At 46.3% G+C, this 16247-nt stretch overlaps 1 protein-coding gene across 3 annotated transcripts in view; it reads right to left on the bottom strand.

The window, feature by feature from the left end:
• The window catches only part of LOC125172450 (BEN domain-containing protein 5), a 1495630-nt gene that overhangs the window by 46512 nt on the left and 1432871 nt on the right, over nt 1-16247 (bottom strand). For all 3 annotated transcript variants that reach the window (XM_047870552.1, XM_047870553.1, XM_047870551.1), the window contains exons 10-11: nt 15442-15594; nt 12601-12763 (exon numbers count right to left, since the gene is read on the bottom strand). In XM_047870552.1, the coding sequence (XP_047726508.1) occupies nt 12601-12763; nt 15442-15594 (316 nt within the window). The remainder of the gene's footprint in view (nt 1-12600; nt 12764-15441; nt 15595-16247) is intronic.

Here is a 16247-nt window from a genome sequence, read left to right as displayed (position 1 = left end):
AGCCAGGTCCCCATGCACAACCCTGTGGACACGGGACCGGCAATGAATTGGTTTGGGTGTCCCTTGGCTGCCTCTACACTAGCCCAGCACCTGCTCCTGCCTTCCCCTGCTCTGATCCTATTCCAGATTTCAGTCTTGAAGAGCAGCATGCCTCCAGCTTCCTCCCATGTCCCCTCCTCCTCCCCCTCACCAAGAATCACCCCTTCCATGAGTGCAGGCGGACTAATCTTCAAAACCATTCGTTACACACTATGCCCTTTGATTTACACAGCCATTCACAAAGTGGGCACAGCAGGGAGAATGGGAAACTGAGGCACAGAGATGGAATGTTAGTGGTCTGACATCACATTAAACAAGTAAAAATCACTGTGCTTCCCAGTTGTTATATTCCATGAGGAGAACCTAAATATCTTAGCTGTTGACTGTGATGTTGCTTCAAGACCAGTGTCAAGGAAGGCTTACGAATGTTGTCTCTGACTACCAAATACTTAACTTTGTTCCAGACTGAGTCTTGGCCTCAGTCACACATCCTGACTACAGACCAAGCCCTGCCTGATCATTAATGACTATGTTCTGGTAAGAAGTTTTGAATTATGCACGGGAGTAGAGATAATGGAGTCTGATTCCACTGGGGTATCTGAGAACTCCAAACACTTTTAAGAGGATTGCTCTTTAAGAATCTTAGGAATCCCTTAAGAATCTTAAGAACCCTTCAAGGAAGTTTCCATCCCACTCAAGTCTACACTGATTTCATCTTTTCCTGATGGCCCAGAAATTTATTACTTAGATTTCACCCAATTCAGTACTTCACTGGTAACAGTAATAATAAAGCTATCATTTATTGAGTGCCTACCATGTTCCAGGTAATCTATTAGGCACCTGAGAATTTTGTTGTTTCCATCTACTTGAAACAACCCTATGAGGTAAGTTTCATAATCATCATTGCTATGAAAGGGCAAAGTGAGTCTCAGAGAGATCAGGTCACTTGCCCAAGGTCATAAAACTAGCAGATAGCAGAGCGGAGATCTGTACCCAGGTGAGCCTGGCTTTAAAGGCCATGTCCCTTTTTATCCTACTACTGCATAATGGCAGCTGTTACAACTCAGCTATTATAGCTCCTCGGCCACATGACTGGTTTCTTTAAAGAAAGTGTCCTTTAGAGGGGCAATAAAGTTTGGATTTGATATCAAAAGAAATCCAAGCTCCTGGGAGGGCATTGCTCCACCACCTACAGACTGCATCACCTGACACAGGCTGCCTCCATCTGACTCTCACTTTGCATACTTCGGGAGTTGGGGGCTGGTTGTTTCTTTGAGTAGGCATTCAGGGTCAAGATGTACCTCCTGTGTTTATAAAACACAGATAATAGTACTCACCTCTCTGGGTGGATGTGGAGGATCAAACAAGATGATGGCTCTGAATGCACTTTATATACTGGTAAGTGCCATTCACTTCCTGATAGTCTACCCAGGGCTCAGCATTCTGTAGGAGCTCCGTAAATACCATGAATATATTTTTGCTTTGAATTGAAATCTAATCATTCTCTGTCTCCTCACGCCTCTCCACAGACTCAGGGCAAAATCTGCATATAATGAGAGCAGGTCCTGACCCTCAGGTTTTTCATCCTCCCAGCCATGACTCCTACCTCCTGCCTCTTGAGACACATCAACAAGCCAAGCACGGCCACAACCCCAGCTAAAGGCCCTTGTCTCAGACAAACTTGGCAGCTGCCTCCTCTTATTGGCAGGACATTTATCATCTTGAGGAAAATATTGATGGATAAGAAACCCCAGACAGGCAGTGTGTCTCATTGGGCATGCAGCCTGCTGCTTGGGAAGTGATATTTGAAGTGCTGGTTCCAGGGCTTTCTGGAAGAAAAGGAGGGTTGGTGATCCTGTGGAGAATGGTCCATGCTCTCTAGGGATGACTGTGTCCAGTACATAGTAGATGTTCAATAACTGAGTTAGATCCGGGTTCAGTAGGTTCTTATACGAGATCTGGAGGTTGGAGGACCTTGGTCCAAACTCTTAATTTCCCAGATAGGAAAGTGGGATCAGGGAAGGCTAGTGACTTGCTCAAGATCACATAGCAGGTCAGTGGCACAGACCATATTACCAAAGTCCATGGCTCACGAATCTCCCATGGGAACACTGACCATTACACAATGATGCTACCAGGAGATATCTCAAAACCTCCGGTCAGATGGAGTAGTCTGGGAAGCTGGAACTCTGGGTTACCTAGGGAATCCAGAAGAAGGGGATTCCCTTAATTACATGCAGAGCTGTTCCCAGGGAGCACATCTTTTTAAAGATGAGAAGAATGGGAATAAGGCAGGGTGGTGTGTTATTTGGAGAGGTGGTGTGACATTGGTCTTTGCTGTAGTCTATCTCCAGTTGTCCCAAGCCACCATGTGTCATGGCACTCTCCCTGAAACCACCTACTGGTTCCCACAGCCTTCTCTAGCCTCATTGCCTCTTACTCCCTACCTTGCACCCCAAGGCCTAGATTTGTCCAAAGGAGGGAAGCAACTCTCCTGGTACTCTGGACTCTGCACATGCTGTTCTCTCAGCCTGTGAGGCCCTTGCATAGTACCTTCCTCACTCCACCTACTCCCATTACTGAGGCTGGGATTGATGCTCCTTCTAGCCACTGCCTGTGTCCCCCTCTGTCACAGCACTATACTGCGGTCACTCTCCTGCCTGTCTATACCATCACACTGGGAACTTCTCTAGGCAGAGGCCATGACCACTTGATTCTGCCTCCCCAGAAACCAAGCCAGACCCTGGTGCACAGTAGATGCTCAGTGAGTGTGGCCCTGCCATCTTCCACATAGAGCTTCAAGATGACACTGCTCCCCCTCCCCCACCCCAGCCCGCCATGGTTCTTGTTCTGACCTCTAGGGCCACATAGAATGGATCTACTCCCTCTGCTCCATGATGGCTCTTTAGAAATTTGACCAAAGCAAGGCCTCTAAATGTCTTCTTTCCAAGAAAATATTCCCAACTCCTTGACAAGTTCTTCACAAGTCATAGCTTTGGGAAGGGTAACCAACCATCTTGGTTTGCTTAGGACTCTCCTGGTTTTACCACTGGAAGTCCCCTACCTCAGGAAACCCCTAGGTCATAGGCAAACCCGAATAGTTGGCAAACCTTGTTTTGTCTTTCTTTCCCATGTCAGTCCTTCAGAGGCCTTGCACTATTTTCTCAATGTCCTGTATAGAGTGGTGGTCAGAAAAAAACATAGGGTTCCAGGAGTCCAATGACACAACAGAACAAAGAAAGTCTAGCACCTCCTTGTTCCTGACATCTGCTTCTGTTAATGCAGCCAGTAAACATCAATTTTGGCAGGACAGTATGTGGTGGATGTGGGGGTTGATACATTTGCCTTGTTGACCAATATCAAGCTTAATAGTGTCAATTAAGATGCCTCAACCATTTTACTACACAGAAAACCTCATTTCCCTGAATCAGTACTTTTCAAAGCTGCTTTTGTTTTGTTTTACACTAAAGGCAGAAATTAATACCTTTGTTCTTAATATTGCCTAAGTCCTCCAAGTGTTCAAGGCATTTGTCCATTCAACAATTATTTGTTAAACACCTACAGTGTGGCACACAGTCTTTGGCCTTTGAGCTGGTCAAAGTTATGTGCAACTCTGCAACTGATGTGAACTGATCTTGGGTAAAATTCTTCCACTCTGGGGGCTGTCCCCACATTTGTGAAAACAAGGGGGATGGGAACACAAGTAAGTGTGTATGTAAGTATGCAAATGACTAGGAGTATAAACAAACAGGTTCAAGTTACTTAAGAACTAGCCAGCTAATAGCCATAATCCTGAAACAATATCAACTCTTTTTATCATCAACTTGGTTTCCATGGAGGCTCACAGTGCTGTTAGTGAAGGCTGACAGTTATCACCATAAAGAAACTTTACAACTTTGTAATTTGTAGCTCTCTGCTGTCAGTAATATTAACAGCATTTCGAATTATGGCTATAAACTTGACAACAGCAGATAAAACCCTTAGAAACCTCATTTGTGGGGATGAGGGAGGATGGGGGAAGGTAATGACATTTTGGTTTCTAGCCCTGGAGAGGAGGCACGCTTTGATATGGAGGTGGGAGGCAATAGGGCCAAGGAAAGACTTACAAAAGGCAAGGCAGCTCAGCTCAGGCACTGCAGAGTGGGGGCCTGGGTGGCATTTGGGTGATCAGGAATTACAGACACGTCAAGGCCAGGGGTGAGGGTTACAGAGAGCAGGGCTAGCAGATGGACAGGGCTGGCTGGTAGGTCCCAACCTCTGTGGGGTTCAGCAAAGGGCTTTTGTCCTACAGGAAATGGGAGGGAATCTGGGCCAAGTGCAGAGCAGGGAGGAAGGTGAGACAAAGCCTACCAGGCAGGATTGAGAGAACAACCTTGGGCATGTTATTTGACTTCTCTGGACTTTAGTTTCCCTACTATAAAATGGAAGTGCTTATCTCAAAGGCAAAAAATGAAATGATTCTTTCTGTTTCTGTCTGTCTATCGATCAATCGATCGATCGATTGAGAAATCCTATAATTTCATCTTCTAATCTAAAGATAAGAAAACTTGAACCCAGAATGGGGAACATATCTTTCCAAACCAGCACAATCCTCCAGTACAGGGATCCTGACCCGTCCCATGATGAACATCGCAATATTATTATTTTTATCATGACTACTGCTACTATTAGCCAGTCATTCATTCAGCCAGTCATTCAGCAAGCATTCATGTTTAAAGATCAAATTCTAGTCTACATCTGCATGGGGGAGAAAAAGAAACTCACAGGCCTGAGTTCAGTGTTGTTTTCTGTTCCCAAAGCTCTCTGATTGAAGCATTTTTTGCTTATGAATTTTAACAAAGGCTTGATCCTGGGCATGACAATCAGGGACTGGGAAGTACCTAGGTATTTATACATGCGAACCAACAGGTCAGACCTGACTGCTGCTTACTCTTCTGTCTAAAAAGTGAAGCCTTCGTACCAAGAAAGAAAACCCAGGCAGTACCCATACCAACCCCCCCCCCCCAGCACCCTCCCTCCAACAGCTCTAATACACACTTCTATTCTGATAATTCCTCTGAGCAACACAGATCACATCACCCATTGTCCTATTACTGAGCCAGCTACCCGATGCTGGTGAGGTTGCTTCCATTGCATTAATTAATTAATTAACTCATTCATTCATTCATCCATCCATCCATCCATTCATTCATTGGCATTCCCTGAGATTCTACCTAGTATCAGACTTTAAGCCAGAGAGATGAAGTGATTTAACCAAGGTCACACAGCTTTATGAGGGACACAAGGGGCAAAAGGCCACACTAGAATGGGAATCCTGACTCCCAGTTCAGCATTCTTTTCTCCAACTTATCAAGGGGGAGTCTACCTTGACTGTGCACACCAAGAAAAATTCCTCCCTTCATTATGACTCTACAGTACCTTATAGAAAAATCTATTATGACCCTGCCCAAAGCTCAGGCCTCTCTCCAGAACTTCAGGGTCATATAGCCATCTGCCTAATAAGCTTCTCCATTTGTATATCACATGAGCCTCCTACACTCAGTACATCCCAGAGCCCAAAATATCCCCCTCCTCAATCCTTTCCTCCAATTTAAGTGATTGGCCCCACCATCCACCATGTTGTTCAAGTCAAGAAAATTGGGTATCTTCCTTGACTTCTTCCTTTACCAAGCAATCACCAAAAATACTCAATCCTACCTGTTAGATATCATAACATGTTGCTAAAATGGAAGTATCTTTGTGTTTTTAGTCTTAGTGCTCAGTTTTAGCGAAGATCTCAAGTCTATAGCTACTACATTTCAATGTAAGGCATGAAATCACCAGGCAGGACTTGCAAAGGGAAACCAGAAAGCCACTTTTGCACTCTTTAGCTCACCTTCAGACAAGAGGGCTACTGGAGGGGTATAGTGACCCAACAGAAGTAACCACCAGATCATCAGGGACTGAAGAAGGATCATAAACAACTGGCCTGAGCAGAGGGACTTGGCCAACATCAACAGATATCCAGCACAAGGGAAGGTATGTCTGAAGAAGCTGATGAGGGCTTGCTAATGCCATCTCACAAAAGTACCCATCACCCAAGACCTTTCCTGTTCCTTTCTTCCTCTCCTTCATCCCGCTCAACCTTGGAGGGCTGAACATCTGGGGTTAGCCAGATGGGGGAAAGGGCTGCAAGGCAAGCTGGAGAAACACAAGTCACCTTGAGCTTATTTGAGACAAGCCTGAGCTAGAGGATGGGGTGGTTTTTACTTTGAAGAGCTTTTATGGCTTTGACTGGATCAGATCTGGTCATTGCTGAACTGAGACTTTTTTGTGACCAGAGTTAATCAGAAAACTTTTAATTTCCTGAGACTTATTAGAAAGTCATGGGGCCTGCCAGAGTTTTTACGCATCTAGATCTAGATCTATAATTTATGTACATCTATCTGTAGGGTCAATGGGGGACAAAAAAATACTTTATAATAGCACCCTGTGGGCACTGCTTATTCAATGTACCTGTTACATAGTTCCCATCTTCACCATCTGGGTCTGCCTATGTTTCTTTATCACCTGCTGCTTCTGGCACAGCCTCAACTACCCTCCAATACCCTGGACACACATCCTCTCTCTGGCATTAGGCTCGTCCCCTGTACGCCTACCTTTGCAGGAAGGTTCCCCCCACCCCTTCTCCTACCTGCGTGCCTTTTGTCCTGGAGGTTTGAGACTTAGTTTTTCTTTCTTCCTTCTGCCTCCCTTACACTCCCAAAGGGTTAGGTGACTCCCATGTGCTTCCCTGACCAGCAGAACTCCCCTCTGCCAGAGCATTTATCCTCTGATACTGCTGTCTCTACCTTTTCCCCTCCTTCCAAACTGTCTCCTCCTTGAAGGCAGTGCCTGGGCCTTATCCATCTATTTCTAGTGTCCAATGAGTGCTGTTTGATGGACAAGTAAATAAATGATATCTTTAATGTCTGATGCATATTTCAGAGGACCCAGTGCAAGGCTCATAGTAGGCTCTGAATTCAGATCAAGCCAATTAACTGAATTCTATATCTCTGCATCTTCTCTGGGCCATACCAGCCATGCTCTTCTCCCAGAGCCAGCATTTTCTGATTTCAAGGTGCCCACAGCTTATAAGCCTGTGTGGAAACCAGTCTACTCAGGACCCAAGGTCTCTGTTCCCAGTGTTTTCCTCATCCATTATGTCAAAGAGCTATTTCTTTAGCTTGTAGCCAAACCATAAACAAAGGCCAGAGGAGCTCTGGGTTATTTTATGATTCCAGTTTAGCTTTTCTCTCTCTCTTTCTTCCTCTTCTTCAACTGTTTCTGCTGCTTCTTTCTTTTTTTTTTTTTTTTGTAAATCGTTTCAACAGAGCATATTTATTATCTGGCAGGCCAGTAAATTGTAAATAGGGTTTGTTGAAGAATGGTACAAAATTCTCAGGAATTTATCATTTCACAACAACACAAACAACAAACCACATGAAGGAAAGGAAAGGGAACTAATATATAATGGCACGGAACTTTTTTTGTTAATTTGTCTGCATTCTTCCACGTAACTCTCAAAACAACCCTGTGAAGCAAGTAATATCCTCACTTTACAGATGAAGAAGCTGAGGTTCAGAGTGGTTACATAACTGGGTTAGGGCCCTCAGCTAGAATGATGCAAAGCAGAACTGACACCTAAGACTCTGACACCAGAGACGGGAACAGAGACCATCGGTCAGGGCAGAAGCCTCTGGGATGTTCCCCTTTTAGATTCTGTTAAAAGCTATGTGTCTTTTGGGGCACCTGGGTGGCTCAGTTGGCTGAGCATCTCTTGATTTCAGCCCAGGTCATGATCTCACAGTTTGTGGGTTTGAGCCTCACGTCAGAGTCCTTGCTGAGTATGGAGACTGTTTGGGATTCTCTCTCTCCTTCTCTCTCTGTCTCTCCCCTACTCATGCTCTCTCTCTCAAAATAAATAAATGTAAACAAAAGTTATGAGTCTTCCTTCCAGAAAATGACCTATGCGTCTTTACTCACAGTTTACATAAACCATAAATAGTTCATAGGCTCTTCTTGAAGCCCATCCATAAGACCCTCAGTTAAGAACCCTTAACTAAAAGAATGAAAGTAGCTATGGGCTTAGCCTGATTGGCTGTCTAGGACACTTTTGTATTGATTTTCCTTATTAGATTGAACTCTTACACTCATGGAATCACTCCATATTAAGACTCTTCCAACCACAGAATTGTGGATTGTTAATTTTATAAACTCATCTAAGCATGGAATTATAAAATTTTAGATTTTAGATTTCAGAATCAGAAAAATCTTAGAACATCATAGCTGGATGGGACCACAGTAGAGATCAAGTCCATGCCTCTGACATGCCTCTGACAGGTGGAAGTACTTACTGGACAATGAGGCTAAGAGATGGTCAGGACGTGCTCAAGGTTACCTAGTAATGGTGATGGAGTCAAAATTCAAACCCCGGATGCTGACTTCAGAGCCAGATCATCAGGTTAAAGCCTCACCCAATAAAAGGAAAGCCATGCAGTCTTCATGGTGAGGGGAGGGGAGAAAAATGGGGGCAGGAGGAACATCTGTTGAGTACCTATCATGTGCCAGCATTGCCTGTGGGTTGGAGACACAATGCATCATCTCACTTTCCCATGAATCCTGCAGCATGAGTATCATTACTATTTTCATTTTACAAGTGGGTAATTGGCTCAGACTGGTGAGGTAACAGTCCAACGTCACATGGCTAGGGAAGGATCGGTGACTGCATCCATTGTTGTATTTCTCTGATGGAGTGGAGGAGGAAAGTCAGAGAACAACACCCTGATAAAGTTTAGCTGGTGCTTTTCCAGGGAGAAAAATTAAACTGACAAATACATATGTTCTGGTGGGTGGAGAGGCAGACACTATTGCTGGCCTGAGTGAAATACCCCTCAGGCCTCCCGTAGTCTTCTCTGGTCTTATTCTCTCATCCAGCATGCCCCGGATAACTAAGGTGTCCTCCACGTACCCTGATGCTGACAAGGGCTGTTCTAGATAGCAGACATAAAAACCCTGCCATGGGAACTACACAACTGCTACTCTGTGAACCGTTGGTGTTGTGAGGTCGGGGCTGTCAACTGTGGTGACTCCACTGAGACTTTGCCCCATGAACCCTACCAACACAGCCACAGCTCTCTTGTTCTAACAACCCCTTCTTAACATAAATGCAGGTCCCCATTCACAGTCACGTAAGCTTTATGATGTTTTAACCAACAGTCACTTAATATTTAGAGCTGACAGTGCATGCTCATATACATTATTTCATTTTAACTCCTTGCAGCTCAGTGAGGTTAAGTGTTATGTTCTCCTGTTACAGAGGAGGACACTGAGGCCCAGTCAGGTGACGAAACTGGACCAAGGTGACACATCTAGCAAGTGGCTGAGCCAGGATTCAAACCCAGATTTGTTTCAATTGAAAGTCTGCTCTTTGCTTAATAACCACACTTCTTCATGACTGTCTCTATTTAATTCCCATAAAGGGGATTAGGAAAGCAAAGGTTTGTAGTCCCTCTGTGAAGGTGATGGGCTCACCTTGGGGAGGTGAGGACTTGCTGAAGGACACTCTTTGAGATGGCGCTGGTGCTGTCATCAGAATCCAGGTCTCCTGACTCTCAGTCTGGAGGACACTTCCTCCCAGACCATATTGCCATTGCCATCAGACTGTGTAATTTCTCTTTCTGATCAGGACGTGGAGCCAGCAGCCAGCGAAGATCAAACTCCGTCAGCCTGAAGTCTCCCTCTCATATGAGAGGAGACACACATTTCAAACAAGAACCAGGTTAAATCGCTCTTAGGTGGTGAGCTGGTCTGGCTTCCCTGGTGCAACTCCTGGGTCCTCTTCTTGTACCCAGATGATGGGACAAGGCAGGGTGGCTCTGATGGCATTTGGTCCACTTGGCTCATGCACCACCTCACTGTCCACTCCGAACTCCTCCCAGTCACTAGCTCCTGCTCCTCACTGACACCCCCATCCAATCACTTACCAAATCTACATGTATGTGGTTCCCCATTCTACATACTCCCTGGAAGCACCCAGGTTTAGGCCAGAATCATCTCCCACCTGGATTGTCAGAACAGCCTCCTATGTGTGTCCTTGCCCAAAGTCTTGGCCCCTTCCAATCTATTCTTCCCACTGTAGTCAGAGTGGGTTTCCACAGTGGTGTGAAACCCTTCTATCGTTCTCCATTGCCTTCATATTCAAGTTCAAATTCCTCACAGTCTGCCACTTCAGTGTCATCTCTTATATCTGAAGTCCTACAGCCATCCTGGACCACCTTCTTCCTCCTGCACACCTTCCTTCCTCCCCTCTATCTGTCATGTCCTCCCTCCAACAGACCCCAGTCCAGTCTGGCTAATTTCTACTCAACCTTAAAAACTCAGCTTAGATGTCACTTCTATTGGGAAGCCTTCCTTGACCTCCCCAAATTGTGCTTGGGTCTCCTTTTACTCCCATACAAAGACATATTTGTCATTAATATGTTCACTGCTACATCCACCATGCCTAGAACTTACCCTAGCTTCTGACAGACACTCATATGTACTTGTTAAGGGAAGTTCCCCATGGCTCTCTGGAATCCCTCCACTACAAGACTCACCATGCTCTATTATAATTGCCTCTTTCCTTTTCTGTCTCCCCAAAAGCTCTGTGAGCCAGGGACCATGCCTTTTGGTTAGTATTTTACCCTGGGTGCCTAGTATGATTCCTGGCACGTACTGACAGTGTGTTTATTTTGATGCACAAGGACTGGGTGTTGAAGAGAAAACCTGGGCCTGGGGCAAGGGAGGGGCATTCTACTAAGAAACACATTTTCTTTCAACACAAAAGCAGGCGAGGTGCTAAGAAAGCACCTCTGACATCAGAGATCAATAGCAGACTAAGTGCAGGTCTCCTCTGGAGGGACCTACGGCTCACTGGGAACAAGTATGTGGAATCCCTTTGGTACACATGCTCAGATACTTCTTCCAGGCAACCCTCTCGATCTCCTTTGCCACAACATCCCGGGAGAACAAAGCAAGTATGGTGTGGAACGCCACCTATACATGTATTACAGGACCTTCTACAGGTCCTGGAGAAGTCATGGGCACACACCAAGTGTGTGTGTGGGGAGCGGCAACGTGACACATAGAAGTGGCCAGGATCCTCTGTCTCACAGCAGAGCCTACTCCCTTGGCCTTGCTAGGCCAAGTAGTTATCAAAGCAGATTTCAAGGTGACTGTCTCAATCTTGGTGACTGCAGGGAAGGGACTTTCAGTTCTTATGATCTCTCCAGTGTTCCACTGGATCCAGAACACTGCTCTAACACCTGGCCTACCTGCTTCTCACCCTTTGGTCAGGGGCCATCGCCTTGCCTCCCATGTTCTCAGCAAGGTAACTGGACCCCCCAGGGCCACCAGGCCGCAACTGACTGGGTGGACTAGTCCTGAGTCATGCCCCGACCAGAAAGGATGCTTTTCTGAACAAAATATGGCAGGAACTCCATGAACACTCATCAAGGGTTGAACAAGGGCTAAAAGGAACACTTCTACTTCTAGGGAGAGAGAAATTATACATATATAGAGTTAATATCATCCTTTTCCATTTCGTTCCATCAACTATAATGCTTTCTCTAAGAAAACTAAGTGTTAGGAAAGGAGAAATGGGTCGATCCAAAAACAAAAGGATAAAGGGAAGCAAAAACTGTCACAATCTGTCACAATCCTTATGTATGGACCTTGACATTAAAATCAATACCCAGGGAACTAGAATGACTAAATAATCCCTAGAAATTCAAGGAAGCTAGAAAGTAACCTCTAATAGTTTCATTATGACAAGCGTGGGGGATTTTGGAGAAATTGTAAGAGGAAGCCAAGAGGAAAAGCAAATTGGGGAATGTCAAAGCAGAGAGAAAGATGTGCAGAGGATGGGAAGGGAGGCAGGGAAGACACAGGGGAGGCATGGGGAGAGAAGAAGAGGAGAGGAGGGTGGGGAGAAGAGAGAATCCAGGAGGGAGGGGACATAAGAAGCAGGGAGAGAAAAACACAGGACAGGAGTGGAGGGGGAGCTAGAGGAGAGAGGACAAGGGGAGGAAAATGGGTGAACAGAGAGAAGAGAAAGATGACACAAGCGTAAAAAGGTGGAAGGTGAAAAGACAAGATATAGTTTTACATGTTCAGGGTTAGAAGGAGTCCAGACCACCCAGGTCTTCTTCAGCAACCAGGGGGATGGTCATTCGCCAGCCCATGTGCTTACATACCTTAGATGGTAGAAGACGTACTCCCTCGTGAGGGTGTGGAGGGGAGATAGAGATGGGAGCAGCAGAAGGCCGTCTCGGAGCCAGTTGGGATGGGGTGTGTCCATTAGAAGGGCAAGGGGCAAACAGGACAATCCAAAGATGCCACCAGCATAACCAGCCTCCATTCTCACCCCAGAGCCTCAGCCCTCACCTAAGCTGAATGTCGGATTCCTGCCTGCCCATTAAATGTTGCCAGACCTGGATACTCGTGGCTAGATGCGGGCTGGCCCAGGCGGGGGTGGGGGTGGGGGGAACCTGCCAAGGATACAGGCTTCTTCAGTGTAGGGCACAGCAGCTGTAGTGCCCCCGATGATGTAGCTGTAGAAGGAGACCTCGAGGGTGTAGCAATAGGAAGTATGGTCCAGTAGCCCACCAAGGAAGCGACGGCCAGTTCCTGCTTTCACAGCATCCCGGTTAAAGGATGTGCTGGACTGGGAAAGACAAAGTAGGGAGGAGAGAATCAGGGCCAGGCACCTGCTGGCTATCGGATCTTGGGTCTTACTACACCTTTGGGTCTCAGCCTCCTCATCTGAAAAGTGGATATTAACCACACATCACAGAGTTATTATGGGGACTGATTACATAAACAAACAGAATTAAATGAAAGCATCCAGCAGAGTTCTTTGGATAGTAACTGCCATTTAACAAATATTTGTGGGAATTTGAATGGGGACAGATGGAGCAAGGAAACGTAGACAGAGAACAATAAGCAATTATATTGTGATGATAATCAAAATGAAAATGTGGGCAATGCTTGCAACTTTGTAATGTTGCTTCCTACATGGCATCTCATTTACACTTCAAAATAACCCCTTGACATAGGTGTTGCAATTTTGCCCCTCTGGGTGCGAAAATGAGGCTCACAGAGATGGAGCAAGCAAGTGATACAGCACAGAGTTGAACCGAGGAGTAAGTAACTCCAAAAGCGCTGACACTCCTTCACAATGGCTCCCTCCACTGGGGGCAGCCGAACTCCAGCTGGATATCACCAGAGGGTAGGGATCATGGCTGTTTCTCCACAAGAGTGTCAGCTTCACCGATGGAGGTGGACAGAGAGAGGACAGAGCCAGCGGGTCAACATCTCAAGTCCTCTGTTCAAAGACAGGCGAGATGTTGGGCAACTTGCCTTATTTGGTTTAGCCTCAGTTTTCTCATCTGTAAAGTGGAGGTGATAATACCATCTCTTTCACAGAACTGTGAAGTAATTCATCTGAGGTTAAAGGACATTCCCTGCTAACCCACGGAGATCTAAGGAAATAAAGAGACTGTGGTTTTGCTTTTTTTTTTTTTTAAATTTTTTTTTTCAACGTTTATTTATTTTTGGGAAGAGAGAGACAGGGCCTGAACGGGGGAGGGGCAGAGAGAGAGGGAGACACAGAATCGGAAACAGGCTCCAGGCTCTGAGCCATCAGCCCAGAGCCTGACGCGGGGCTCGAACTCCTGGACCGCGAGATCGTGACCTGGCTGAAGTCGGACACTTAACCAACTGCGCCACCCAGGCGCCCCAAAGAGACTGTGGTTTTAATAAGAGAATGTGTGTCTTGTTCAGCAGAGTATAAGAGAAGAAGGAAAAGAGGGAGAAAGAAAACAGCAAGACAAGGCAGAGATTTAAAGACACATTTAAAGGAAGAGAAACTATGTGTGCATGCACGTGCGTGTGTACATGATACGTGTGCATGTGTGTGCGTGAGTGAATTCTGAGATAAAGCAAGGGACCAGAAAATTAGAACATCATGTCTGAAAGGACTCTTGAAGTCCATGCAGTGAAATCATTTTAACGTGGGTACTGAGGATCAGAGAAGAGACAGGGAAGGGTGAGGACAGATTACTTTGACCCTCGTCTTGAGCTCTTAAGATGGCTGCAGTGCAGGAACACCATCAGCCAAGGCCAGAAATAAAGCTCCTAGACTGAGCCCCTTTTGTTTGCCCTGGAAACCTCACCCCTGTGAGGGTCTCTGAGGCCTGTGGCCCAGCCTCCCAGGGAATGTGGATCCAGGAGACCACAGCCTGCTCTGAAATTGGAGTGGTTTCAAAAAGCCTGGGGCTAGCCATCCTATGGATTCCTACAGAAACAAGCGTGGTGGTTTCTACCCCAGAGATGTAAATGGGGAGCCACCTGGGTATCTCTTGGGTGCAAAGAGGAGACTGGTCCAGTTCCTTCCGGGTCTGGCATTCAGAACTTCTGAGATTCAAAGCATCTTACCTCATGGAGAAATTCATCATCTCCACTAATGTCCAGGCCTGGAGTAATGGGCAGGCAAGCCTTCAGCTCATCAACTCAAAAATTGCTATGACCTTTGTGGGCCTCTCCCACTCTGGCCATACAGAAATAATAGGCCTTAGAGAATTAGTATCAGAACAAAGGAAAATGTGCAGAAACTCTCTCCCATGTCCCCACACCACATGCTGACTCTACTCCTCATCCTCTCTCCAATACTGCTTCTTGCTGCAAATTATTCTAGCTGCCAGTCCACAGCCGCTGCAGTCTTCTCAGTGTGTGAGGTGGGTAGCAACAACCAGCCTCTGGAGTCTGCTGAGTCCTTACTGTCTGCAGACTCCTTTGCCGTCTTTTGCTGTGTTTGTGCTCCCAGGAAGCTGTGATGCAGGCAGGGCAGAACATTATCACCCATGAATTACTGACAAGGAAATTGAGACCCGGAAAGGGTCATGGAGGGAGACAATGGGGAGCATACACTGCCCTCCCCGCTTCAGCCGGTATGTTAGGCTCCTACTAAAAGGGCTGGTGAAAGTAGGCCCTGGGGCAGGGTCCGGTCTGGCACGTGGTGGTTGGGGGTGGGGGGTGGGGGCTTGGTGAGTCCCTTGTCTTGCTACTGCTGGGGTCAGACCAACTGAACAAAAAATGCCAGCTCCTCAGAAAGACCACGTGCTGCCTTGGAGTCTCCCTCCTGACGCAATGGGCTGCTTGAGGGCATGAGCGGAGCTCGTTCACCTCTATCTTTATCGCCCACACAGGGCCTGGCACAGAGCTGGCTGGTGGTCTGTGAATGTTAAACCCAGCTGAAGTGAGTGAAGAGGAAGAGAGGTAGGCAGTAAAAGGGAGGGGGCTGGGCAGGAGAGGGGGCGTGCTGAGAGAGAACCCTCGACTTACGTAGGAGAAGTCTTCAGCATTCTGGCAGAGGAGCTTGGGGAAAATGGCCTGCCTCTGGAACCGTTCCTCATCCTCAAAGATGTTGCCGTACATGAAGCCATTCATCATGGTGGAGTGGGCGTGTATGTCAATATAAAACTCCAGGCTTGTTTTCTGTTGAGAGAAAGGATGACAAATGAGAAGTCTGGGGTCACAGAGCTTGCCTTAAAGGATCAGACACTAAACATGGTGCATGAACGTGCACACACACACACACACACACACACATGCTCACATACTTCCTTCTGAGCCGGGCCTACGTGTCAGCAGATTTAGCAGCCGTCTACAATGTGATTGGAGGGGTTGAGAGCCGTGAGGATCAATTTCTCCCCACTTTTAACACCATCTGCCCCCAAGGTCTGAGAACACTATAGTTAGTGGCATGCTTCTTCAAGAGGTGAGGGCTTTGTTGGGTTAAGGCTTAATGTTGCTTACCCAGAACAGTTAATACATTCATGACTAAAGGCACTAGCAGACTTTGTTTTTCGGATCAATGAGAAATACGTTTTAGGTAACATAATTGCATTTACATTGGGCTTGCTTATAGTTTTGGCCTGACTGGGCCATTTCTAGCTGAGGAGGTCTGGGGTAGATCACTGCCCTACTCTGAGTCTCAGCTTTCTTATTTAGACAAATGGGTATCTTAACTCCAACCTCAGAGAAGTTATACTGGGAACCAAACACTGCAATAAAAATTACTATCATTTACTGCATATTTAATGCATGCCAGGCACGATTCTGGGAGCTTTATGTACGACATATTAGTT

The sequence above is a fragment of the Prionailurus viverrinus genome, chromosome C1 (assembly GCF_022837055.1).
Source record: "Prionailurus viverrinus isolate Anna chromosome C1, UM_Priviv_1.0, whole genome shotgun sequence".
Classification (NCBI taxonomy): Eukaryota; Metazoa; Chordata; class Mammalia; order Carnivora; family Felidae; genus Prionailurus; species Prionailurus viverrinus.
The sequence above is the reverse complement of the archived record's forward strand: the minus strand, read 5'-3'. Positions and strand labels throughout refer to the sequence as shown.